General features: G+C 35.2%; 6 protein-coding genes across 17 annotated transcripts in view; 3 read left to right on the top strand and 3 right to left on the bottom strand.

Annotated features, from left to right (window-relative positions):
- Window positions 1-1461: 1461 nt before the first annotated feature.
- LOC132912780 (uncharacterized) lies at window positions 1462-4242 on the top strand. The gene is made up of 3 exons (XM_060970505.1): window positions 1462-3200; window positions 3309-3545; window positions 3989-4242. Exons 1-3 carry the CDS (start codon window positions 1616-1618, stop codon window positions 4192-4194), a joined length of 2028 nt encoding a protein of 675 aa, XP_060826488.1. The 5' UTR covers window positions 1462-1615; the 3' UTR covers window positions 4195-4242.
- Window positions 4243-4441: 199 nt separating this feature from the next.
- Window positions 4442-12063, bottom strand: LOC132912753 (uncharacterized). Its single transcript, XM_060970446.1, has 19 exons — window positions 11300-12063; window positions 10980-11218; window positions 10626-10735; window positions 10450-10537; window positions 10058-10290; window positions 9313-9697; window positions 8480-9107; window positions 8136-8166; window positions 7407-8033; window positions 7198-7348; window positions 6894-7121; window positions 6161-6815; window positions 5735-5913; window positions 5529-5664; window positions 5400-5455; window positions 5118-5319; window positions 4879-5026; window positions 4696-4801; window positions 4442-4626 (listed from the first exon to the last, which is right to left on the bottom strand). The coding sequence occupies exons 1-19, from the start codon at window positions 11373-11375 to the stop codon at window positions 4564-4566; spliced, it is 4341 nt and encodes a 1446-aa protein (XP_060826429.1). The 5' UTR covers window positions 11376-12063; the 3' UTR covers window positions 4442-4563.
- Window positions 12064-12422: 359 nt separating this feature from the next.
- LOC132912817 (F-actin-capping protein subunit alpha) lies at window positions 12423-16350 on the top strand. The gene is made up of 3 exons (XM_060970589.1): window positions 12423-12673; window positions 13252-13501; window positions 13586-16350. The coding sequence occupies exons 1-3, from the start codon at window positions 12476-12478 to the stop codon at window positions 14002-14004; spliced, it is 867 nt and encodes a 288-aa protein (XP_060826572.1). The 5' UTR covers window positions 12423-12475; the 3' UTR covers window positions 14005-16350.
- Window positions 16351-16474: 124 nt separating this feature from the next.
- On the top strand, window positions 16475-22249 carry LOC132912810 (queuosine 5'-phosphate N-glycosylase/hydrolase). Its single transcript, XM_060970576.1, has 6 exons — window positions 16475-17279; window positions 17475-17690; window positions 20673-20832; window positions 21155-21268; window positions 21347-21532; window positions 21762-22249. The coding sequence occupies exons 1-6, from the start codon at window positions 17184-17186 to the stop codon at window positions 21998-22000; spliced, it is 1011 nt and encodes a 336-aa protein (XP_060826559.1). The 5' UTR covers window positions 16475-17183; the 3' UTR covers window positions 22001-22249.
- On the bottom strand, window positions 17762-20626 carry LOC132912814 (uncharacterized). Of its 5 annotated transcripts, XM_060970584.1 has the most exons (6): window positions 20314-20626; window positions 19386-19871; window positions 18554-19104; window positions 18382-18485; window positions 18246-18308; window positions 17762-18139 (listed from the first exon to the last, which is right to left on the bottom strand). In XM_060970584.1, exons 1-3 carry the CDS (start codon window positions 20367-20369, stop codon window positions 18747-18749), a joined length of 900 nt encoding a protein of 299 aa, XP_060826567.1. In that variant the 5' UTR covers window positions 20370-20626; the 3' UTR covers window positions 17762-18139; window positions 18246-18308; window positions 18382-18485; window positions 18554-18746. The 5 variants fall into 5 exon arrangements, with proteins under 5 accessions (XP_060826567.1, XP_060826565.1, XP_060826566.1 ...); XM_060970582.1 differs by having other exon boundaries at window positions 18246-18485; XM_060970583.1 differs by having other exon boundaries at window positions 18382-19104.
- Window positions 22250-22442: 193 nt separating the features above from the next.
- Window positions 22443-27943, bottom strand: part of LOC132912762 (uncharacterized) — a 54276-nt gene continuing 48775 nt past the window's right edge. For 7 of the 8 annotated variants that reach the window (XM_060970460.1, XM_060970457.1, XM_060970462.1 and 4 more), the window contains one exon: window positions 25653-27825. In XM_060970460.1, the coding sequence (XP_060826443.1) occupies window positions 26253-27825 (1573 nt within the window). In that variant the 3' untranslated portion in view covers window positions 25653-26252. Of the gene's footprint in view, window positions 23534-24103; window positions 25169-25652; window positions 27826-27943 lie in introns of those variants that run through there. The other variant, XM_060970459.1, reaches the window with a different exon arrangement.

Consider the following 27943-nt stretch of genomic DNA (forward strand, 5'->3'; position numbering starts at 1 on the left):
TAAACGGCAGAATTTTATTAGTAAAAATCATGACACTCGCATAATAGAAAATAATAATTCTCGTTTTGACGATTAATTTTTGCAGATTTTTGAAAAATCGTCAATTCTTGAAGTGTGTTACTCTTCCTAATGAATCAACGATAACGACATGACAAAAGTTGGTCGTGGAGAAACGAGCATCGAAAGTCGCGCGAGCGCTTTCTGCGAACCTTTCTCGAGGATATGTCAACGTGTCGGAAGAACCGCGCGTGAACGACCATTTTTCCTGTGATTTATTAACGATACTATCGCGAAACGTTGACACAAGAGAGGCAGAAAACGAAGGGGGAATAACTGTCATGAATCGACGTGGTGAAGTACGAGCTTAAATCCATCGTGAGTACGCCGATTCAATGGCACCAGCACCAATTTTTCGATCGATCTACCTCGCGGAGGAATGCTGCTAACTTTATTCAGGTACAGAACAAAAACAATTTCAAATAGAAATAATATATCATCGATCCTTTTTACAAAATAAAAAAATGCGGCTGAATAATTTTGCTAACCAAAAAAACAGATTGACCATGATCGTTCCGCTACTAATCAGCGCAGTTGGCGTCGAAACCAATCCCGAAAAATTATCGTTCGTACCGTCACAAGAAAACAAAGCAGTGGCCCAATCACATCGACAAAGTTCTACGTTTTTAAAAGAGAAGTCCGTTCGCGATGAAGATTCAGGTCTCGTAGAGAAGCGGCAATCGAACAAGAATAGTCGATATTCCAGCGATCAAGATTCGATAATACGTCGTGGTAGTGTCAGTTTCATGAAGAACAGAATCCCGAGACAAGGCGGCGGAGGATTAGCGCACAAAATGGCTAAGGACGCGCTCAAATCTCCGAAGATGCAGGAGACTATAAGGAAGCTTTCGCGAGTTGCGCCCAAAGGAACTCTTCGTGGGAGTATTAAAATGCCAACAGTATCGAAAACTGGCTCGAAGGTGGCCGGAGGTAAAAGACACCGGCAAATGTTGAGACACAAGGGACAAAGAAAGAAGAAGAAGAGAAAAAGGTAGTGAAAGAAGTTGTTACCCTATCGACATTCAGACACGTAAATATATTTGGTAATTACATAGAACAGGACACGTCTCATTGATTTCAATGATCTTGGTATACAGTAGAATTTATAGGAACGAAATTTTAGTTAGCGATAGTTGAACGAACTTCTGTTCAACTTAGCTGAACGTGAACTCCCATTGCACGAATAAAAATTCACTAATAGCGGGGAGAATCAGTCTTATCCTATCGTATGAACTGTCTAATCTTCGATAGGATTCATATAAATAGAATTTTATCGTATGTTGTCAACATATTGAAGAATATAATTGCTATATTTTCCTGTTTTTCAGACATCACCGAAAGTTCAGAAAACAGCAACCTGGTTTGTTAAAGAGAGGATCCTCTAAGGTAGGTAAGCTTCGTTCATCAATTTTCCACTAATTATCATGGCCTTCCCAAGCGGTCAATTTGACTACGCATCGGATAAACGTTCGAAAAATATTCCTTTACTCAGAGAACGTTGGACACCGAAAGGGGCATTAACGCGTTAACAAAGAAATCAAACGGAAGGGGGAAATCTATGATTAAGCATAATCCAGTTATTCTCGGCGAGAAATCACGCGACGAATTGTCCACCGAATCGGACGTCGAAGTTAGCGCTGTCAAAGTCGACGACAGCGATTACATTGATTTTTCCTCGCCTTTGAGTACCACCCAAAAATCGCATAAGATCGAAAGCGAAAAGATGATCGATCGTTTAATGAGAACGACCACGAAGGATCCGTCGAAAAAGAATCCAGGCGACCAAGGGGTCGAGTATTCGGATTATTATAGCGACGACGAAGTTCTCCAAGACATCGCCGCGAATAAAATTCCAATACAGCTGGCCGAGTCGAAAAATCTTAACGATCGATTCGCACGACAAGCGATGAATTTTACGTCGCACCGTAGCAATCGGATCAAACACTTGAAACCTTACTATCCGGATTACAATACTCGTGGAAGAGACCTCAGGTACAAGGACGACGGTGTCAATTACCTTAATAATTTTCAGAACTATCCGACACATGAACGTTTCTCGAGACTAAATCGGAACTCCCGACTCTTTGGAGCGGATGATCCTTTTCTCAGTTACGAGACCAATTACGGATCCTCGGAACATCAAAACGAAAATTTCGACGCACCATATTCGGCCAGTACGGCAGAAATTCCGGAACACTCGCGAGTAGCCGAAGATAATAATTTCGATTCGAATGAATTAAACGACGAAGTTCAGCAACCTGTTGTCGAGACGCAGAATCCAGATCAATTTAATTATTGGAATCAATACGAAACTCCTGAAGAAAACTTACAGAACTTAAATCTGGACGAATCTCAGACTCTGAACGTAAACGAACCGATCGAACCGCAAATTCAAAGTTTAAATAACTACCAACAGATAGAGACAAATTTGCCACAGGAAGGAAACTTCGAACAGAGTATGATAAATCAACCTTTAGTAGATAACACGAGGATTCCAGGCGCGAAAGTAGAAAATACGGAAATTGGTACTCCATTTAATTACTCTCCTCCTCAATCGTATAGTAATCAAGAAAACCAGCAACAAGACCAACAAGTAGCTCTGCAAAATTTCCCAGTACAGTCCAGATATAATCTTTCGACAGTAAACGTTCCCAATGCGATGGACCAGCCTCTTGGAAAGGTCCTAGAATTCCTAGGAATTAACGTCGATGGTGGTAATCGCAAACAAAATCCAAGTTTGAACGGAAATATTAATCATCAAATATTGCCTTATTCCAATGCCTACGAAAATGGAATACCGGAGGAACATTTTATAAGTCCAAGTTATTTAAAGAAGAAACCAGGCAGAGAACAAACTAGTTTTCACGAGGATGGCAATACGAGAGGATCGGAACATCAAGCAATTGGATACAGAAGCAGAAGTAAGGCGGAGGAGGGAAATTTTATGGGGCAGTCGAATCGAAATGGAATATATAACAATGATATTTTGGCACGTCTGAACGATGATGAGGACCCTGGTCATAATACGAATACTTCCACCGCAGTGCATAACACGAAAGAGCTAGCCAGTGAAATACTCAGTACCATAATGGACGAACTGGAGGAACTGAAAGAAGATCGGTCGAAGAACAACAAGAGGGAAGGTAAGATCGAGTAAACTGTGCATAAAGTGTAATGTGATGTTTCGCTAAATGAAATAGATGGCCTGAAGCTTGGCTATCCCTGATATATGAAACGAGCGATATTTTTAGGCTTACCTTGCCGTTTGTCAGGGTCCTGGTCAACGGCTCAGGCCGGAATGAAACTGGATATGAGGGTCGTGAATCGTACTATAATCGTGAGGCTTTCCGATCTCACGTCACCGCGTTTACACGATAGTTTGCTGAATGGAACGTGGAACGTATCTGGTCATGCCCCATTCAAACGTGGTTCGCCATTTACCCTCATCGCCACCAATAATTGTACCAATTCCATAGCCGTCTTTGTTGGTATGCAATTTTACGAATAATTGTATTTTTTCCATATTAGTGTTTTATTCGTAACTATTTATAAAAGGGATTATCCTTCCTTTATCACAAAAATATGTATTTTTTTCTAAAGATATTAACTGCCACGTGAGTGCTGTATATTTTAGCGTGATAGACTAAAATCTTCCAATAAAATGGTCTCTAATGATATCTAACATTTGTAGGATATTTTGTTGTAAGAAAAATGATTAATTCAGATATATCTATCGTTGAAAGAATCAAAAGTAGTTTTCTAAATTTCGAGTTTTTAGTAATTTAAATACCAAGCAGAGAAAAATCAGAAATTGAAAAATATCATTAAAAGCCGTTGCATGGTCAATGTGCTAAATAAAATAACTAAAAGTAAAATACTGACATATATCGAGATTTGTGAATACGTAAGTCGTTAATGAAACTTTGTTTAGGTGCTTGCAGGGTCTGCCAGGGTATCGATACCATAGCAGGTGTTTGGTCCGTAGCTCGACAACCAAAAGGTTGCAAAGACTTCCAGGTATCCACGAGTGTCTTCAATGATATTTTCCGCAAAACGAAATTATCCAGTTTGAAAGAGAAACAAGGCGCGAATTCGACGGAAAATGCGACGATGAAGCATAAAAAGAGGAAAAGCTAGGGGTAGTTGAACCTCCTGAAATCCGTATGACGCGGAAGATCAATGGAACAGGTAAGAAAAACGTTGGAATTTCGAGAGATGGAACTACGATAATGGAAATGATGATCGATCCGCGTGTAGTTAACGATTCGTATGAAAATAATGTATCGCAACACATATGTAGTAACACGTATACAAGAAAAATGTAGAATACTTTGTATTATGATGTAAGTAGCCTCTAATAAATATGGCGTTTTGTACTGCGTAATTTTTTATCACAGTATTGTAGATTTACAAGTTCCCTGGTTTCTTGGTCGGACGTTTATAAATTTTTCATTTTACAGTAATCATAGTTTTACACGTTTTCAAAAAATGTAACAACAAATATTTTTATAATATCGATTCGCGTCTTCCGAGATATTGACGTATCGTATCGAAGCCTAACACGTAGATCTACAAATATTTCAAATAAAAATTATTTATCTTCATAGCCAAATACATAGCGAAGAATAGTTACAATACCTTCAGCAGACCAATTTGTTCCGTAGTGTCTGGAGTATACACCGGGATTGACATAATCGGCTCACCACTTCCTAGCGCGTAGTCCCTTATATTAAAATTAGCGAACCTATGCATGGCGGTTTTTCTAAATTAATATTTCTCCCACGGAGAATACTTTAATAAAGAACTTCTTTTTCATCTCACCCAACTTCCACACACTCTTTCGTATCAGTTTCTTCAGGAAGCGGTTCACATACGACAATAAATTTTATATTAGAGTTAATAGACTGATCCAGCATTGCGCATAAGATCCTATTTTGCAACGGGTACTTCTCTTCATGCACTCGAAACTCTGTGAACAATGTTTTCTCAGCCCTAAATTTTTCCAGTAAAGAATAAAAAAAGAAAAAGGAAGGAAAAAATCGAAGAGATTACTATCTTACTTCTTTTAAAATTATATGTTAATTTCTGGTTTGGTGGTAGCGGTTTCTTCACTGAAACCGTTTCCATGTCAGCTCCACAATAACCCAGGAAACAATATTCGATGTAAAGGAGCTGATACTCTGGATTCTGCATTACGGTGCTTTTTGGAAATAAAATCAAATTCATGATTTCAATGATAATTGAGTCCTTTCCAAGCTGTAACTAGTATTTCATGAAATTCTGTTAACTTCTGTAATCTTAGTGATTGGAAAAATGAATTGGTAAAACATTTTAATTCGTACGTCATTGTCTTTATCATCAACAATATATTCAGATGACAAGTCTTCCGTAGGCGAGTCTGAAATTCATTTTTGTAAGTAATCCTAATCTATGCACATCCCATGTAAGTTAGGGTAATCTTGTTTCGAATTATAAATTGTTATACATGCCCTTGAAAGTGAACGTAGTGCGTTCTTTATATTGTTGCCAGTTTTTATCTGCGATCACGTTGGTCACCTCGGAGATCGAATCGACTGATTTTGCCCGACCTGGCTCATCGGTTTTACCCTGAATATATATCCGCGAGATCAAAATTAAAGGCTGGAAAAACAGCAAATAAATGATCTCCTAATCTTACGTTTGAGAGGAAAGCATTAAATTCTACCAGGCTTGGTCTCCCCATTTCGGATTCTTCGTTTGACTTCTCTGTAGTTTTCATAGGCTGCGGTCTATTCAAAATCACGTCTTTAAATCTATCTAATTTTTTATTTAAAAAATGCAATACTTCTCTACAATCTCGTTCTCTGTGGTTTTTTCGATCGTATCATCCCATTTAACCGTAAAAGTAGATTTATGTTCGTCCATATGGAGTTCCCCGTTCGAATTTAAATTTTCAGTTTCGTCTACGCTCTTTTTCACTACGGTGAAGGAAGTGTCGTCATGCTTAAACTGCGTTGTTGACGAAGAGATATCAATAGAATTTTCACCTAAATAAAACACGTGATCGATTGAGTCTATCCTATGTAGGAAATATTCTATTACCAATTATTTCCTCGCTCTGTACTTGATTCGTCAATGTAAGGAGGCTCGATTATGCTCGTTGATACATCGGGCAGTTTTCCCGGATCTCTATCCTCTATTTTGGAATCTTCATCCTTCAACACTAACGGATCGTCTTTTGGTGGAACAATTTCCTTCGATTTCGGCGGCTTCTCTGGAATCAACGTTTCCGGCGGTTTCTCTGGAATCAGCGTTTCCGGCGGTTTCTCTGGAATCAGCGTTTTCAGCGGTGGTTCTGATATTATACCGTATCTTCTTTTGAACGCTTCTACTTGCTCAATGTCACAGCTTAGTCTGACCCACAGAGACAATTGACCAAAATTCATTCCAACCGAGCAAGGGAGTATACTGTTCACGGGTATGATATAGTGAAGTTTGTTTTGTGGATAGTCCAATATATCTTTGATGCAAAGCTTCCCTTTGGCTACCATGTAGTTGTCGTTGTCGTGAAACACGTTCACTTGGAAGGTCACGAGTTCTAGAAGAATGTAGTTGAAGAAGGAGAATAGGTCTGATATTCGATAGACGAACGACGAATTGAAGTTCAGCTTGGGACATTTGAGCGTGGGCGTGTAGGTTGTATCTTGATTCCAAATGTTCCAACTCACGAACAACAACACGTTGCTAATGTTCTTTTCTCGGAAAAGGATCTGCTTAGCCTGACATACAATAAAATTTCTCACAAAATTACTTCCGGATTATTTTATTTCATATTAACGAGTTAATTTAGTACTAACGGACGTGGAAAGCTGTAAGGATACGATGTGAAGCTCCACCAGACCCTGACCATCCGCGATTACTAACGGAAACGAATCAGAAAAGGCACTCGTAACATCAACACAATCGTTTGGACAATCGGCACTGCAGAAAGAGTCTACTTTTTGAACCTCAGATTTAGGTCCTCTATGTATAGGATGGTATCGTATCGAGTCAATATTTTGCACGTGCTTCACGATTTCATTCACCTAAATGGTACGAGTTTTATCTTCTATCGACATGCTATCGGTTTCAATCGAGGTTTAATTAAATTGTAATCCTTACTGGTATTCCACTCACGGTTTTTTTGCATCTATCTAGGTATTTGATATATTCCTGTAACGATTTATTGCTGGCGGAAGAGTTATTTCTATTCTGCACAGTCTCACGCGTTTCCGGGGATTTGTACGGACCAGATTTGTCGTCCTGCAACTGACTTCAAAAGGTGACTTCGTGAGTTTCGCGAAACGATCGAAGTTGTTGAAGTTTGTTACCGAGAAATGTTCAATGCGCCTGAAGTTCTTGGTATATAGCCGTTTCTTGTAGGTGCGAGAGAATCGTTGTGAAAAGATGTCTTCGAGTCGATCAAGTCGTTCTTGCTCTTTATTGCCTGTCCTTTGCATTGCATTTGCGTATTGTTGAAGTTGCACGTAAGCGGTTTAGTGGAATTACAGCAACATCGGTCACACTGTGTATCTAGATTGCACCTCAGTAAGCTGCTACAAGTACAATCATTGTCATCAGAGACTTTAACCGGTCGACTATAACTCTGCACATTGGACAATAATTTTCTCTTCGGCTTTTTTTGTTTACTGTAAGGATTCGTACAATATTTTCTTGTGCTACAACCAGATCGAATCGAACTCTTTGCAACACTATTTAATGTCGTATCATTGTTGTTGATGTCTTTCACGAATTGATACTTAACAGGTGGAATTGCACGATATAGAGTGTTGGCTTCATGGGGTATCATGTATATATACTCTTGAAGAATATTAAACAATACGGATAATACTGTATTAGGATCCGTTGACTGGGAAGCATTGTCTTTTTTCTGCTGCTGGAGACCGACTTGAAAAGCTGCGGCTTCTTGAATTCCTTGTACAAGTGTCTCTATGCCACTGTAACACAGTGTCTAACGATAATTACTGAAGATAGAATATTAGAAATAGAAAATGTTCGATTACAAAAGGGAAATAAAGTATAAGAAGGTACTATTATACGAAGGCATCACTTTATTACGTGTTTTATTTACTATAAACCTTATCTATATTTTATTGAAATATAATCAAATACCATTATTTAATCGAACACATGGAATTCTGCCTAAAACATCTGGAAGCTCCAGAAATTTCCACAATTATTAATATTGACTATGTGCGTTATTCGGAAGAACGATATTAAAATTCGTCAAATCTTCCAATTCTAACGAACAGGATATTGAAATATTTTGAATTCTCTAAACTCTGTCTATCCTATCTTAACTAAACTAGGTTCATAGAATATATATATATATATAAATACAGCGTTGAAATGCACGAAAAATAATCGAACAATTTTTGTCAGCAATTAGAGTCACCGAAGAGCAGTTTCTCAAGCGAGACAACTTGCCTGTGTCTCTGATTCTGATCCATCATGTCACTGTAGTCGGCATCAGTAGCAATGTGTTTCTGATTAAATTTCGCTGCATCCGTAGGTGTGCTTATCTGTGCTTGTTCTAGAAGCTTCAGCATTTTATCTGGAGTCAAATAATTCTTTGTAACTATTGCAGGATCCATACTTTGCGTCGCAATTTGTGGTTCTTCCATTTTTGATGTTTCTTTTATAGGTGTTATAATCTCCAGATCTTTCGTGTCTACGGTGGATACGCCGGATTCATGTTCTGTCTGCACCGATCTATCCATCAATTTAATAGATTTTTGGATTGCATTCGTAGTGTCTACATGTGATGATAGTTCGCAACATGCTTTGCATTTCTGCTCTTTCCTAGCGATATCCAGCTCAAAAATCTTTTCGAGCGCTTCGCAATATTCCATTTGAACATTGCGAAGAATATTGCATTTTTCCACTTGAATACTGGCATCTTTGTGCGATTCGCATTTGTCGATTATCATCGGTATCTTCGTCTCGGGTTGTTTCGTCGGTATTGGCGTAGTCTTTGTCGTTTCCTGTTTTTCCGTCTGTGTCTGAAAACACTAGAATAACGCGTTCGTTACTTTTATTGATACTTCGCAAATATATCTTCATTATATGTAAAATATTAGAATATCAATATTAGAATATCAAAATTTATTTAGTCGAGTACCGAGAAAAAACACTTACTTAGTTAAAGAAGCAAACATCTGAATTGTCAGGCAGAAGACCAGCATTATTGATTCAGAAAAAAAATTACACACTGACCGTTAACTGTACCGTTAAACTGTCTATATTCTTCTGTAGTTCTTCGAGTTTCCCGAGTAACTGTTCGTTCGATGTTTTCAGCGCCCCGATATTCGCCTGTTCGGTGTTAAAAGCGGTTTTCAAAGTTTCTTGATCGTGGAGCTGCTCCGTGACTTTTTTCTTTAACTCCTTGTTCTCTAGCTCGACTTCGCCATATTTGGAGCTCAGGTCGATGAGCTCGCTGTTGTGCTGCTGCAATATCTTCATCTCGTTTACCAAGTCCTTTATATGCTCATCCTTCTCTCGCAACGAGAGTTGAGAATCCTTCGCTTTTAACATCTGTTCGTCGATCTCCGCCACTCGTTTTTTCTCTGTCAGGAGCTCCGTCGTGATCGTCTCGTTGTTCCTAATTACATATTTATAACATCCTTTATTATAGTTACTCGACTTCCTATTTTATGAATAAAGACAGTGCATTTACATTTGATATTTAACATTTATCTGCTAGGATCCAGGAGATAGATACTTATAAGATAAAATTTATTTATAAAATAACAAAGGTTGCGGAGAGAAAGTTTAATTACGCGTGAAACTTGTGTTGGAGAATTTATAAGTTGTTTCATGCATAAAAAAAAAATGCATGCATAAGAAAAAAAGAGAAAGGTAAAGGATGATAATGCGATAGGTGGAACGCGATTCACACAGTTGGTCAAGTATTGTTTAGAAATATCGTTGTTGTGCATGAGTAAAGAGACGTTGAGCGTACTTCGTCTTCTCGTAAAGCTCCCTCTTCAAATCGTTGATTTGCGCATTCAACGACTCGTTCTCGTTCTCAGTGGCTATTAGCTTATCATTCAGTTGCTTCATTTGTCGCCAGACTCTTATGTACTCAACGTTCTCTGCTACTTTCTCCCTTTGGTTCATGGCTGTATAAGTAGACAATTCTTCCTCTAGTTCAGTTATCCGATTAGACATTTCTTTCTTCTGCGCTTCCAATTCCTGCTCACCAAATACAATTTTCATTACGTTTTATATCATCTACATCCCTAATTCTAAATTTAATAAATGACAAGGTGTTTGTTCTTCGTTCAATCATTTATTAATTATTATAAATAAAAATAACGAATAAAACAGAAGGAACTCATCGATTGCTATTACCTCGATTTTATTGAGATTACATCGCGCATTGTCGTCAATACAGTGACAAGATGATATCTTAGCGCGACTGCTTTCACTTCGGCATGTTCTAAAACGAGGATCTCGACTCAGTGATCTATCACGATATGCCGTCGTATGAATCATAGATTGCTTGTAATATGACGCTATGGACTTACGTGCGTCCAGACGAAGGCCTCGCTTGGGGATTACGACTTCTTGATGACGATCTACCTGTTATTGTATGACTCAGCAGTTGATTTCTTAGCACCGAGACTTTATCTTTCAGCTGGAAAATCGATTGCAACATTATCGTATTAGTCGCAATAGTTGTCGACTTGAAATCTTATTCACTCTATTTTCAATCTATTTAGCTTCAAACAGATCAATGATTCGGAAATGACTTCCTTAAGGATTAGAAGATAGAGTTGTTTTTATCACTTCTTATTTTTAAATTCTTTTTTATTGACTTTGAAAATTTTTAATCAAAATTGGAGTAGAAAAATTGTAAAAGGGAAAAATTCAACTTTTACCTTGGAGTTCTCAAGTTCAAGACTGATTATTTTATTCTTATCCTCATAAACGTCTAAGGCAATTGTGCATGATCTTGAATTGCCAGTTACTCTCATCAGCTTTGTTGTCAATCGTTTGATCTTATCTTCCTGACAGTTTGTTAATTTTTTTAAGTTATTTACTTCATCGAGCAATCGTAAATATCTGTCTTCCAGTTGGTAACGATCGAGCTTAAATACAATGTGTCGCTCCCTGGGATCTTTAATTTGTTTCAAGTAAAAGTCATATATTAAAGAAAGCTAAGTGTAATATTATTTTAATATTCCTGTCAGATACGAACCTATACTACTGCGACAAGAATCCACACAAGAACCTTCTCTCACAGGCAAAATGTCTCGATTCGGATCGTCAGCCATAATTTCAAAATTCCACTATATTACCTAAAAAAAGCAAACTACGACAAAATAAATTATTAATAATAATTATTAATAATAACATTCGTTTCTGATCGAAATATTCAAATATTTGCGCAAAAATGCAAAAATTAACAAATTTGAAAATTCCAACATTTCAAAATTTTTTAATACAAAAGTTTCAATGTTAAAGATTACATGAACTTCCAAATTTAAAAATTGAAACAGGCATATTGTCATATTTTATACAGCAGTTCGTGTAATTCGAACGCGAATGCGCGTTATGTTGTACTTTAAATATGAAGCCCCTTTTTTTCTTGTTTCGAAGTCCGTTCAAATTTTGGCGGGCAAACAGACATATCCGGCGGCGATCTTTCAATAAGGAATGATTTCTCGATAAGAGATTTTACATGTGTAGACAGAAATATCTTGATAAAATGCTCTATCAGCTTTTACCGAATCCACACCTGCCTAGAATCGTGTATAAGAGAACACAAATGCTATTCAAGGGTTATGCTCGGCAATGTTCGTTGAACACAGTGGTTGTCTCCAAACCAAATGACTGAAATTCTGCCTTGAATTATATCCTCATTTCTCCTATATTACAAATTTTATTCTTTATAGAAAAAAGAATGTTAAATAAATTATTAAATATATTTTAACCACAAAAACAATCTATATCTCTTCCTTGTATAATAATAATAATAATATAAATAAACATAAGTATACAATTTCATAATATTACTGCATAAGAAAATATTTAAAATCGATTTATGCAAATATTAAATTTCAACAAGAAAAATCAAAAGCATTTCGTATATATATATATATATATAGCATTTATAGAAGCAAATACAATAACTGAATTATTTAACTGGTATATGCATCACACATATGCGTATTTAAAATACGTGTTTCGTCGGAATATGTGGAAATGTAGGAAAATATGTATGTCATAGAGTTGATTAAGAGGAAAGAGATACGTATACCCTTTGTGATGCGTCACCGGGTATATGGGGCAGTGCTTCGATACGCCGGTACAACCTGCACTGCACTAACCTTGGTTTGACATCGTGGAGTGTGCGTGCGAGAGAAAAGTTAAGATGGCGGCGGATGGAGATGTGATCCCTGATCAAGAAAAAGTACGAATAGTTTCGGACTTTATACTGCATTCACCGCCGGGCGAATTCAACGAGGTTTTTAATGATGTGAGAGTCTTGTTGAACAACGACAACCTGTTGAAGGAGGGTGCGTCCGGAGCATTTGCTCAGTACAACAAGGATCAGCTCACGCCTGTTAAGGTACATCATCGACCTCTCTGTGATGAACTTTTACAATTTTTTATGATAGTATCCGGGGTATCGTTTAGTATCTGTGGTAATCGAAGATCACACTATCTGAGGAAAGTGTCGGATCGAATTTCAATGGCTAGTAACGGTCCTAATCGTGCAACACGCGTTTGGAATTTCGACAGGTGACGTTGACTTTATAGTGAAATTGGAGCGCGATAATATTCACCTGGCTAATGTGATTGTTTACCTAATGTATCCTTAAATCGCTATACTGCAGTTGCTATGTGCAAATCTTAGTGGAGTTTCGATCGAAATCGTACGCTGCAGTAGGGTTAATTATAGTTACATTTTGTGCTCATTTTAATAGGAAATATTTGAGATTGATCTATAATAATTTCTATTTCTGGTTCAAGCTTCATTTCATTTCGAAATTTGGAAGTAATATTTATTTTGTAATTCTATAAAATAGATTTGGTTAAATTAAGGTTAGATACTAATTTATTTATAAGTGTATTTATATGATAAAATTTTTGACATTTGTGAATCTTGTGTTATATTGGTCAATTTGTTCCTGTTTTTGACTTCAGATTGATGGAAGCGAATATCCTGCTCTTATAACAGAACACAATGATTTAGGTGGACAAAGGTTTTATGATGCTCGTAGTAAGCAAAGTTTTAAATATGACCATCTTAGAAAGGAAGCACAGGATTATGAACCGTATGAACCAGATCCTGTAGCTGAACCATGGAGATCGGCTTTACAAGATGAAATAACAACTTACACTCAAAGTCATTATAGACACGGTGCATGTTCAGTTTTTGGAAAGAGTCAAGGAGGTATAGTTGTTTTTTTATTTCAGAAAATTTTAATTGTTTGAAAATCGCAACTGTAAACAAAATGTGGTTTATTCACTTACATAGGTAACATTACCCTAACGGCTTGCATAGAAGATCATCAGTTTCAACCTAAAAATTTTTGGAATGGCCGTTGGCGTTCCGTATGGACTGTTAGTTTTAGTCCAAGTTCTGGAAATGCAGAATTAAGAGGTAGCCTTAAAGTACAAGTTCATTACTATGAAGATGGAAATGTACAGCTTGTCAGTAGCAAAGAAGTAAAAGAAAGCTTACCGATTTCAAATGAGAAACAAACAGCAAAGGAATTAATACGGCTTGTTGAGGAATCAGAAAATGACTATCAAACTGCTATATCGGAAAATTATCAAACAATGTCTGATACAACCTTTAAGGCCCTACGAAGGCAATTACCTGTTATGCGAACGAAAATTGACTGGAACAAAATTGTATCGTACAGTATTGGCAAAGAGCTTAAAAGTCAATAGAAATAGATTTTTTATATAATATTAAGAGAAATAATTAAAAAGCGCATTTTGCTGCATGGGTGAAGTCTGGAGGTGTGATGTGCATGGGAGCAAATGTAACGATGCTATAAGTTTGGTTAAACATGTTTTGACTGAAACTCATGCATGCCACTCAAGGTTCCTCTGGACCCCTAAATGTATCTTGTTAATAACAAAAGTAATAAAAAGAAACATCACTGTAGCTATCGATTTTTTAAGAGCAAAAGAGAAAGAAGTACAGATATTTTAACTACAATATCTTTTTTTACCGAGCTTTTTAAATTCTGTATTAACAATTTCTAATTGCATAAAAAATATTTTTGCGATTATATTTTATTTCTAATGAATTTTATTATCAAATGCTTTGATATAATACTGGGTTTAAATGTAACAGAACATATATATTGTTTATAAACACTCATCTTTACGATTAAAACGTCCATTATTTTACAGTATTTAAGAGATTGATTTATATATTAATCTATATATTATGTGAATTGGTGTCTGTTTATAAATTTACCACTATTTAATAATTTACAATCGGGGTAACGGGGATCCTTGGTCTTACTTTTTGTAAGCACTTTAATTGGAGTTATCATTTGGTAAACCAAGTCATGTAAAATTTGTAACTGATGACTAAAATCAAACAAACGTGAAACTTGGGGTGAAATATCGAAATCCGTTAATACATTTATTAGATATATTCAAATTGCATCAATCAGATAGTAATCTTGTATAATAATTATATTTCAGTGCAAACATTTCTAATGAACTGCATTTACTGAATTCATTTGTTGTAATTAATTACATGGATTATTGTCTTGTTGATAATTTGAATGAATAGATAATTCTACTTCATCAATTTTGTAAAATTTATAGTTTATAATCTGGAGTTGAAGTTTAATATTAAAAGATTAAATGCATCAATTTTAACTTATATTAATATCATAATGTTAATAGTCAACATTACAAAGTATAAGTACATGAAGTATTGCACAGTGGGAAAGAAATTGCTGTCTAACATGTGCATGTTCGGTCAGCCTAATGAAACCATCGAGTTAAAATACTTGAATCAATGGTGATTAAAATTTTAATTCATTAGTTGCACAACAATATAATTTTTTTTAAACACTTAAGCCTTGTAACACCTAAAAAGCACAATAACATGTTTAATATATCTATAAATGAATACTGTCATGGTTTCATGCTATGTACAAACATAATAGCATGCTGGGGCCACAGGTGATGTCAAAATATACAATATCAAATTAAATAGATATGTCTATCATCGATTCACAATCTGGTACAGAATGCCATTAAGTGTTCATAGCATTCGATACACAAAGCAAAACTTCATTCATTACAAATATTGGTGGGCAAGGCCTACTATTTTTGTCCAATTTTATATTTCATAAAATATAAATTTATACATTTTTGTTAAGATGTATTGTTTTATGATAAGTATGTCTATTATGGCAAATATGTTGCAAAGTTTAATAGTACGGTATGAAATAAATGTTAATCATTGCAACTTGATTTCTGTGTTAATCATATTATAGTTGTATGAGTCATTTGTATCAAATAATGATGTTGAAAAATCTTTTGGTGCTATCGCTTACCACACATTACACAACCAGACATGTATGCGAAAACGGAAACTAACAAAGTACATAATGCATTGTACATTGTAGAATGTAGCCTATAGCCTGCTGGAGCCTTAATCTGTTCACTTTATGTTGAGGGGGTATTATGTACATATGTTATTTGAATGAATGAATGCGATGAAGCACACTACCATTTGACTTTTCAGACCTTAGGATTCGAAACATGTTTGTAATATTATTCATATTTTGTAAGTTACATCGTAATTCAAAATATTTTATTTAATCATGCTATTCGATAATTTTTAGAAAAAAAACTTTGAACAAAATACATACATAACTTAAATATAAGATCATAAAATCATTTGATCAGTTGTGAAGAAGAAGTTAAAAGAAATGTGCAGAGATATAATACAAAAAACTTAGTATACTAAATATTGCAATAATAAAATTTTATATGTAAATATGATGATACACATTATTTAAACATTGTAATTTGTGTTACGTATGTAAATTACAAATGAAGTGTTGAAGTTTCGAATCTTATCAAACTTTACAGAAAATAGTTGCCTATGATAATAAAATTAGGTATTACCTACAATCGAATGTACCGTAAAATAAGAAACGCATGTCCTTATGTAAAAACTTAAACACAGAATACATTTATCAGTTAAATTATGTATTATTAAATGTTATGATTGATTAAATAAAGTGATATAACACTTTATACTTTGACTATCAACTTAAACATCATGTTTAATTCAGAAAAAAATAAATTTTATTTTTTTCTATATGTACTTTACTTTAGATAATAGTTAATATCAACAAAATTTAAATATCAATTATTGTTGATGTTAACAAATGTAGGTAATACAACTGTGGAATTATTGAAGGTAGAAAAAAAACACGTAAAAAATGTGTTATATAAACTTTATTTTCAAATTTTATATAACATAAACAACTAATTATGATAAATAAATGCATATAGAAATTTGCACTATACTGTCATAAAAAATAACCTTAAGATTTCTCTATTAAAAAAATAAGATAGGACAAAATATATAATATAAAATATTGTATTTGAACTAATTACTTTCTAATATTATTTTATTGTAATTTGTGGTAGTAACCCCGAAAAGGTTTTATTACTCAATGTAAACAATCATAGTGCACATGTGTTGCTGTGCATTGTTTTGAAAAAGTACTTTTAATCTCAACTATGCAATTTCAATGATTAAAGTGCTTACCTTGACTTCATCTACAACAAAGTTTTGAAACACTAATACGAACATTTCAGGATGATTATCAGTTCACATAATATTAATAGACAATCTAAAAGACAATTTCACGAATTTTAACATTCACAGCCATGTTTGTTTACAAGCCAGTCGTTGCTAACGTGCTAAGAATCATTGGTCACAAGGTACTGTCACGTGACTATTAACTTGATCGTAGAGTAAGTTGTGTGTCAGGAGTTTGTACGCAGGTTGTGGATAAAGTTTGTGCTTAAATAAATTATTTTCGATTCACTATTAACTACGCTGTGATACTTCCTCAACAATGATTTTAATGCCAAAGGAATCCGCAAAATTAATAGATTTTTGTTCTAAGGATGTTTCCGTTGAAGAAGAAGGAATCAAAAATCTTGCCTATGCGGTAAATAACTTTTCACTATCGTTCAAATCTTTCTCATAAATTTGTTGTAATATATTTAAAAAATTAATTGTGAAATTATATCATAAATAGTGTTTGGACCTTTTTGTTGCACATTTTTAACTGACTAAGAAATGAGATAAAGAATTTAAGAATATGATTGATCACGTATAAACTAATCAATATTCTTTTTTACAGGTTTTTGAAGCCCTTAACGATCGCAAAATAAGCGTGAACAATTTTTCACAATGTCAGTTTCACCCTTCTCCTGATGATCTAAAGGCAGTCGATTGGATATTTGTCTTGGACACACTGAATTATTCCTTTTGGAGTAAAACAAATTGTCCAAAGTGGACTGTTAATGGCCAGACTGGGTATTTTGCCTTGTGTGCTGCTATTAAGAGAGCTGTAGATGTGAGTTAAAAAGTATATAAAATTATAAATAAATGACATTATCTCTAGAAGGAAAGTTAAACTATAAAAAATTTAGTTTTGGGAAGATTATCTGTCTTTTATCATATAATATGTTTTTCACGATCTTTAATTGCTTGACATCTGCACTTTTCTTTTGGTTCAGAAATTATTGATTCTTCTATAATTTCTGTTTTCGATGAATGTATAGATTCAGTCAATGGGTCTAATTCAGATTTTGTATCTGATTGAGTATCTTTTTTCTTTTTTACTTTCCTTCTTTTCTTTTGTTTATTTCTTTCTTGTCCAACATTTTCAATTTTACGTGCTTCCTTCTTCTCAATCTTTGCTGAGATCTTCCTCTTTTTCTGTTTCGGTTTCTGTTTTAATTTATCTTTGCTTAGAGCCTTTTCTTCACTTCTTTTTTTTTCTTTCTGAAGCGTTCTCTGTATCTGAAATGATACTATATTTTATACCAGACAAACCTTGATATCAATATTGTTTTCTATTGATTATATAGTTTGCAGTCTTAATAACAGATAACAGAAATTTTCTTACATTATCTTGTTTTATTAGCTTAGCTGCATCCTTTTTATCACTTTCCACAAACAATGTTTCATCCTAAAATTGAAATTAAAACTATAATGTCACATTTATGTTTGAGATGATTTTCTATTAAATTCATATAAAATACTTCATCATCATAGAAATATTTTTTGCAGCAAATGCGTTCTCTACTTCCAGGCAAGTGCCTAGCCAAATAACATCTTATATACATTTTTACATCTTCAAAAAGTCCTATAAATAAAACATTAAATTTTATTAATTTGTGAGCATAAATTTTTATGAAATTCAGTAACACATACTTTTCATTCTTTCTGTTTCTCTGTCTACCTTTTCTTGGTATGCATTTATAAATTCATTCCGTTGATCTTCTATGCATTGTAACAAAAACTGTTCCTTTTCAATTTGTTTCTTTTGAAATTCTAATCTTTCTTCCCATCTATATAGAATAAAGAAAAAATTTTTATTTTTTTAACACAAAATATATTATGAATTTTATATATACTTCAGTTCCACGATCTTGCGTTTTTCTTCTTGTTCATGCGCTAATCGCGTTTCTATCATTTTCTTTCGTATACGTTCCTTTCTGTTCCATTCCAAAAGAGTCTGAATTATCTTTTCCCTTCGAATATCTGTTGCTGCTATTTGTTTCTGCTGAATTATTTCTGCACGAGCTTTGCTTTTAATATACCGCATTTGTTGAGTTTCTTTCTTTTTCTGAGCCAATGCTTGTAACCTTTCATCAATTTTCCTTTGTTTCTCTTTCTGCTTTTGCAGCTTCATTTTCTCAGCCATTTTGCTTTGCGTGATCGCGGACTTTCGTAACTCCATTAATCTTTCCCTTTCTCTCAATCTAACAGAACGTTTTTTTATGCGATACCATTCTCAGACAATAGATTCTTTATATAATTCAACACGTATCTGGTCTGAAAGAACAATGGCGCGCAGTGATGCAAGAAAGTAATTTTCCAGCAGACGAAAAAGATCAATTTCATTTAATTATATTTATAATTAAGTATCATGGATTCTTACTATAATATGACTAAAACATTATTAACGTATGTAGCTGAAACTTTTCAATTTTGCAGTTATGTCATTGTTCTTCAGGATTAGCGATATTTACTCGGTGGTTACCTCTTCACTTCTTTCTCAGCCTGTTCTTGAGCATACAAGATCGCTCTCTCCTCGATGGATTGTTTCGTTCTTCTATTCAATTCCTTCTTTATGCTATCACAGTGCAGTCTTCTTAGATACCTTCTGTACATATTGTAATCTTTCAGAGAACATTTTGCGTCTAAATTTTTAGTAACGAAGCCAGATTTGATCAAATGCCGAATGATATTCGGTTTGGAGAAGTGAGGAAGCAAATGTTTATCGTGGAGGGAGTCGTAAGTCCATTGTATCTCGTAGCCGTATGGATCGCTTAAATTAAACTCCGCGTCCGGTGTGGAGATCCATAGTTCCTCGCCAAGCTTACGACGCGTGAAATTGTAAACACCCTCCGGTCCGGGAACCATTGGGATTTTCGACTCTAATGGCATTACTTTCCATTTTGGTAGTCCAAATTCTGGTACTGCGCCTTTGGGCTTAGGAATCGAATCGAAGAGCTTGTCCAGAGCCCTAATTTATACGCAAATAATTCGATATGAATAAAAATTAAGGGAGATCGAGCTGCAATAAGGAGGAAGTTCCACTTTTCAGTAATTTGAGTGAATCAACAAAAAGTAACTAAATATCAAGTACTTCTGCGAAATTCATGCTCAATTAATACTCGCAGTAATAAATCTTTGCATCTTTGAATATGAAAACCACAGGGGAAGGACACCACAAGCCATATCTTTTGTTTTTTATATGAGAATAATTTTAGTAATTTTAACCTTTAAATAAGATCAACATCAGAAAATCAACAAAATTGTAATTATCATATTTTTCTCCTATAATATTCATATGAAATTTATATTTTTCTTTCTCTTTCAATCCAAGCAATTTAAATGTTGGAGCTCTCTCCTTATTGCTGTAAATCCTGCAATTGATATTATATTCAGGAATCACGTGTACTCACGTGGGTCTTTTGAGACCGATTATGTCGGTCGAATATTGCTTACACGCTGGGTTCATCTTATTAGCCTTAAGAAGCAACGTTTCTGACTTGACGTGTCCTCAGAAATTTGACCGTCAATAACATTTTGTGGTTACATGGGAATTTTGCATGTAATATAGGTAAAATGTCACGTTCCGACGTTCTCCACGTCTATACGTCTAGCTTCTTTTGTTCGCAAACCGTTTGTCCTGGTCGTTTCAAAAATACTTCAACATGTTGGTGTCTGTGTCGTTTCGAAAGTCACACGATTGTTGAAATTCTACCAATAGCTACGCCATACCTTTTTTTTTCTTTTTTTTCAAAGAATTTACTTCGAACAGGAGGGGAAACCTATAGTCGACCCCAAGTATTATTCTCAAATAACGAGATCCGAAGCTGAGCATATTTTTCGTGGCGATACTGAAACTAGTATCCCGCTGTTAGACGAAAGAGTTAAATCCTTGAGAGATGCCGGAAAGGTTTTGTTAGAAAAGTATCAAGGTACATGATTGAAATCCCTTTCTTTTCTTCAGATCATAGTTTTGCTTATTAAGTTCATATATAATAAAGGAATCTGGTGCAAAACTTTACCGATCTTTGTTGAAGCAGAAATTAGATTTTCGTAATTAGACGAGCTTATTTCTTTTGTAAATTCCTAGTAAATCTTGAAAGAGACTCGAGCAGACTGTAAAGTTATACACTAGACTACCAAACTGTTTTACACACATGTGATAAATCACTTTTTGGAATTGAATTTTAACATCCAATTTTTAAACATTGTATCACTCATTATATTGGACTAGCAATTTCTTTCTCTTTCTAGGTACCTTTACTAACTGTGTGAAATCGTGTTCGCGCTCAGCCGAAAAATTGCTGAAATGTATCGTGGAAGAATTTGAATCTTATCGAGATGAGGCAGACTACAGAATTCACAAAGGTAACGATATTATTGTTAATCCTATGAAAGAGAATTATTTCCAAAAGCAAACGTAATAACAGAGTGTTTGTCTTCCAGTTAGCTTCTACAAGCGGGCTCAAATACTGATAGGCGACATTTGGGCCTGTTTCAAGGGGCAAGGAATTGGTGAATTTGAAGACATAGACTGCATCACGATGTTCGCTGATTATCGTATTCCACAAGTTCTACTACACTTTGGTGCTATTCGTTATAGTAATACTCTTCTGAGCAGACTACAGTCTGGTGAGTCTATTGCACAGTTTCTAAATCAAATTCTACATCGTTATATTTTAGAAGGTTTTTAGATAATTTTTTCTAAACGATTTGATTATAAATGACTTGTCTTTTTTATATTTTTTGTATACATAATGTTGCTTTGATATCAGTGTTCAACCAATCACGGTATAAATAGAGTCATTAGAGTTAAGTAGTAGGGTTTCCCTATTAGATAGCACAATATTTAATATTGCAGATATAGAATTAGAAAACGGTAGCGAAGACGAGATCGAAATTCGAGGTTGCTCTATAGAGGTTATCGAACGGGTCAAGGATGAAGTGAGAACTCTAATCGGGCGCTACCCTAATCTAGCGTTAAAAAAATCAGACATTAACGCTATATTGATCGATCATTTTCTATGGGATTATCGGCGAGAACACGCCGCTGAATTAGAAAGTATACCGTTCCATAAAACTAGATGCATATATTACTGAGCATATCACGTGTCTCATAATTAGTATTTAAGAAAAAAATTTGAAAATTGCCTATCACGCGTATAATAATTTTACAAATTACATATCTAAACATACGATGTATTTGGCTATCTTATTTTATAGCTCTCCAACAAAAAGTAGTATTTTTACAATTATGAAAGATGTTGATAGAATACATATACTGATTTTATAGTTATACAGACACTTATGTACGTGCACGTATTCAAATAAAATACTCATCATATTTTAGGAGGTTTTTAAATAATTTCTTTTAAATGATTTCCGTGGTTCTTTCCTGATCCATCGTCTTGATGATCCCTAGTCCGTCCCTTTTAAAAATGAAAGGTAAAAAGCTTTGGTAATCTTTTTTAGATAATAAACAGTATATTTATGTAATATCGATATAGCACAGTTTCTAGCGTACAGATAACGCAACGTTAAATCCATACAAATTTTGATATTTTTATTGAAGTACTTTCGTTGCCCACCGAGTTTCATAATTCGTATATACACAGATACATATTTAGACGTTAATAAATAATAAATAGTAATGTCGTATATGGGAACACTATATGGTAGATTTATATATAATACTATATAGTAAACTTTGTGACTATGATTAAGAGTTCCTTCTTATATACAGAAAACAATTTCGACAGTTCGACTATGTTCCGGCGACGTGTATTTACAAATTGATCGTAGAATATTACGAACGCGTAAAATTTAGCTGGTCGTTTCGTAATTTCCAAAATGTTTGCTATTTAGAAAGTTACGTTCAAATTGCTCGCATATTTCGAAAGGACCACGTAAAAAATATTTTCTTTGGCTAATCACGGGTTGATATCATTTGGCACACACAATCACATCGACATTTCCTGTCGCGAATGCAATTGCTCTTGTAAATCGATCGATCGTTGAGCCTGTATTGTTTCATACAATTAATCGACTCTTTCGTTGAACGGCGTTGAAACATTCTTACGTTGAGCAAGGATGTTAACTTGTTCTACTTCTTCTAGCTTCTCGATAAATTTCTGTTTCTCGGAAATAATTTCTATCGCACTCTATAAAAAAGAAGACCAAGTTATCTGGATTTTTTACATCCTTTATCTAGACGCTTTGCATTTAATACGTTAATTTAATTTAATCCCTAAGTGAACATTCAACTTCTCTTTCGGTTTCCTTTTTAAGACTTTGGGCCCGATTTTACATAAACGTGCTTTAACTCTTTCTCTGCATCTGTTCCCAAAATATAATATTCGACTTTAATTTTCCAGGTAGAATTACGTTCGTGTCATTGGACACGTCGCTTTTCCCTTGCACTACTTCCGTTTGGTTTTCCGTTATATTAGGTTGCTCCATAACGACGTGACTAGCCGGAGGTGAAGTCACTTTGTTCGGAATTTGCCTCAGGCCTTCTCGAAATTGTTTCGAAAGCGATCTGGCAGTCAGACTATGCATCTGTCTTGGCGTTTCAACTATTTGGATCTCTGGTGTTGACGATCTCTCCTTATTCGCGTTGCTCGATTTAGTTATCTAAATAGGATAGATAAGAAACAGTCAAAATCATTTCTGATTACTTCATGGACTTCTATACGATCTCTTGTAACTGGTTGTGAAAAGTGTTTGCAATAATTTGTGATCATATATCGTAATTAAAGTCTCCTTTAGATATATTTGTATAAATGAAGATGCACCGCAAATTTATATTTTTGTAAACATAATTAAAGAAATGGAACATTGAAAAATTTGTCCCTCTAAATATCATGACGTGTATCTACTATTGTACTGTATTGTTGTATTCTCGTTTCCTAATTTTGTATAAATCTATAATATCTTTAGTCTACATATATCATAAACAATGCATCGCTGAAAATGAAGCGCCCTATACTAAAACTAGATGATTAGAATACTATAAAAAGAAAGATCTGAAGCTTCATATCTTTAAAGCTATTCAACGTATATAATGTCTTATTTATATCAGAAACCTACATGCTACCAGCATCTTGCAAAATTACAATCAAGGTCGACCAATTGGTATCTTTCTTTTATTAGATTTCTTTTTGTAACACTCTGCATATCGATCATTCAAGAATCCATTCTTACCTTCGAGATGGGTCCAGGAACGGGTTCGGTCTGTTTGCTAAACGCTTCAGCGAGCCTCCTGACCGATGGCATCGGCAGCACCTTATTATCAAATTCCTCTTCGCTCAGACTTTTCTTCTTGACGTCACTCATCGATTGGTGACTCTGTTCCCTCTCAAAGGAATTGTCCGTCTCATTTTCCGAATCGTCGACCGAAGAATCGTTACTTTTAATGTTACACTTCTCCAAACTATAATTATTCGCGATGTTTCTCACCGATCCTTTTTTAACCATTCCAAATTCGTTGTACGAATTCTGATTATAGCTTTCTACCTCCTCATCTTCTTGGCTATTTGGATTCGAATAGAATTTGGCGATGTTCGGCACCGATTTCGCCGACTTCAATCCAAAATCGTTGTAACTCTCGTTCTCATACTTGTTCAAAGTTTCCGTGCTCTGTGTCAAGTTGTTATCGCCAGAAGCACGGTTGCTTTCGATCACATCGCCACGGTCGTTATCATAATCGTTTCTCCGTGTTAAGTTCGATTTGTTCGACGTTCTGGTTAACCTTGGCTTGAATTCGTCATTACCTATGCTATTCAATTGAATCGTCGATTGTGTTCGTCGAATTCCATTATCGTAACCAAAAGACTTAAGGTCCAATTTATTGACCACTCTAGGCGTAGAAGTTTTAGCCGTTTTATTAGAGAATTCATTTTCGAATCCATAAGCCTTCAAGTCGATCCTCTTGATCTTGCGTGGATTTTCATCGGAATTGGACTTTTTCGTTTCTATAACGGCGTTCTCGTAATTTTCTTGATTATTCAGTTTCGCGTTGATTTCATTCTTGCTATTTTTCCTCTCGTTTTCCAGAATTTCTTCCATTCGTTGGTCGTCCCACGACATCTGCGACTCGATTTTCGAGAACCTGTCTTTGTCTCTTTCCGCCTCGTCTGAAGAATCATTTTGTCCAACAGGTTGTTGATATTTGTTCTCCACGTTGTTATTCTGCCATTTCGCCACCTTGGATTTCACGTCGTTGCTTCGATTCAGGATCGTCTCCGTTTCTCTGTATTGTGTTTCCTCCTGAAACAGAAAATGGTTCAGTTGAATTAAACCATCCAATATCGGGCGCGCGTTTTAGTTCACAAAATGTTTCGATGTGGCTTTTGCGGATGTTAGTAACGTTTTTACATCTAAAATTAGTTTAATATAAGCTTCGCGTGTGTACGTATATAGCCATGCATATTACACCCAATAAATTTTATCGAGAAAATTTAGAAGTTGTTAGTTGTGATCAAACACCATATAACGGAGAATGGCACCAAAGATTTTTACGTAGCATTCATTTTTCTTTTCATTTTTTTTTTTTTTGATTCGATGATTTCTAATAAAAGCTTCTGTCGATCACAGAGCATGCAGACCTGTATCGTTTGTTAGTCGACATGCATTGAATTGGAAATGCATGTAAACGGTACTTACCGATCGGAAAAGGCATTTTTCGCAGCGATCATGCATGTGCAATGTGCATAGAACGACTTCGTATTAACAGAATGTTCTCGATCACATGTTTTATTATTTGTATTATTTTTATTATTTTTAAGCCGCCTTTTTTACGATCTACGTGTACTATATACAAGAAAGAACGATCGTTTTGTATTATACAAGGCTGATACATTACTGCGTGCGATCTACAAGAAAGAGTCAGGAAAGTTTTATTTACAGTTTGCTTACAGAGCGTATTAATTTTTCTGTTATACTACAATTGAAATTAATAAAGATGGTATTTAAGTAGTCATAGAATCTTCGAATTTGCTACGCGAGGATTAATCGTAGGGTCAAATACCTACACCGTTATAGTGTCATGCACACTTCAAGTAAAGTCACATGTCTCATTATTCGTTACGTTCATTAAAAACAATATATTTATAACAGTTACAATATACACTCCTCTGTACAATAAACTTCTTCTCTATAATCTATCGATGAAAAATAGAATTTGTATCTTTGATACGTTTTGGACACCTTTCGAGGAACTTTTAGTTGACAATATGGCACTATATACGATAAAATAAAAAAAGACATTTCTTTTTTAAAGAACAAAGTGCTAACTTCTATACGCGTGGAAGAGTTTAGATTTCCCAACGGGAACCAATTTAAGTAACTACTTTCACCATATCGTCAGATCGGTCAAACATCTCACACCAGTTTTTTTTTGGCCGTTCGATTCGGAACTTTTGCTCTTCTTTTTCTTCCCTTTGCTTCGAAGATCTTGTAAAGTTTCGAAAGTTTTTTCCACCATCTGCGGCACGATAGGTGGTACCAGCTTCAAACTTTCGTTATCGTCCGACAATCGTTTCTGCGATCGAACTCTTCTCAAACTATCGTTGAACACCTTCCTTCTGGACGTATTGAAAAAATAATTAGAATCGTTATCCGGATTCGGTCGTAATTTGATCTTCTTAGGCGTGTCTCTTAGACATTTTCGCATTGTCAGTTTGTCAGGCGATTGAACATCTTCGTCTTGCCAAGATTCGTCCGAGGACGATCTACATGATGAAAACACCGTCTTAACTCGTTTCTTGTAGAACTTGTTATTACGCTTTCTCTTCGTATTTATATTAAGGTACATCATCGTATCTCTCTCCTCGGAACTGTCACTTTCATAATCGCTCTGTCTATCAGACTCCTGATCGATATTTTCGTTCGACGCATTATTTATTCCATTCATGCGCTGTAAAGCAGAATCGCTGTGAGACGACCTCATTCCTTTGGTATTTTTACAATTCCTTATACACGATCTTAATATCATTTTTCTATACATGGGAATTCCTTTCCCGTCGATCTTCTTGCCCTTCTTTATACCGCCAAATGTCTGAAACTTGAATTTACTAAAATCCGTGATATCGAAGGGCTCGTCGTCACGTGTCTCCATTTTCAAGTTATCCTCCGCGTCAGAATCTTCCACGCTTTTATCCAGAGAGTTCTTTATTCCTCCGAATGTGTGATACTTGTAGCCATTAAGGTTCCAGTATCTTCTTCCATTGAACGACAGAATCTGATCGTTTTTCGTATGATTCTGATTGTCATTGATCCATAGCCTCCAGAACTCCTCACTTTGCTTCTTATTATCCTCCATGGGGTTCATATCGACCGAGAACATTCCTGAGTCATCTGACTTCAGGATACTCTTCTCTGGTTCGTAGAGCGGATTATAAGCGACCTTTTGCGAAAATTCATTCGATATAAGTTTTAAAATATCATTGTCAATGCCAAGAGGTTTAGCATCTTGTCCACCGATATCAAAATATTTAGTTTCCTTCTCTATGATCGCTTCGTACTTGTCGATATGTTCTTTATTCTCTGTCATATTTTTCGAATATTCTATACCGTTTGGAACATCGTTTCCCGTCGATTTTTCGTTAGAGCCGTTGATTTTTTCGTGATCACGATCAGTTGGTTCTGTTGATACATCAAGTTCCAAACGTAGAAGAGGGTTGATGGCAAATTGCGGACTGGAGTACGGATCGCGATAGGTCCATCTAGAAAGGCTGCCACGCAGGGAAGCCTCCTCGAACTTTTCGAGCTGGAAACTCACCTGTTGATCCGGGTCCGCTATTCCGTTGGAACTTGATCGTTGAGACAACGAGCTGCTGGGTCTGCTCGAGGTCGACGCCGTCGATCTTCTCCCTTTCTCGTTACCCGATGCTCTTGAATCGTTGATGTAATAGTCCCTGCCGAACCTACGCATTCCACGCATTTATATAATTAGCTAGTTCATTACCTATTTTCCGATGGGTTAAAAATTGTTAAATCCCGATAATTCTGCCAAGATTATTGATTTCATGCAGGAAGATTCTT

This window comes from Bombus pascuorum, chromosome 12, assembly GCF_905332965.1.
Source record: "Bombus pascuorum chromosome 12, iyBomPasc1.1, whole genome shotgun sequence".
Lineage (NCBI taxonomy): Eukaryota > Metazoa > Arthropoda > Insecta > Hymenoptera > Apidae > Bombus > Bombus pascuorum.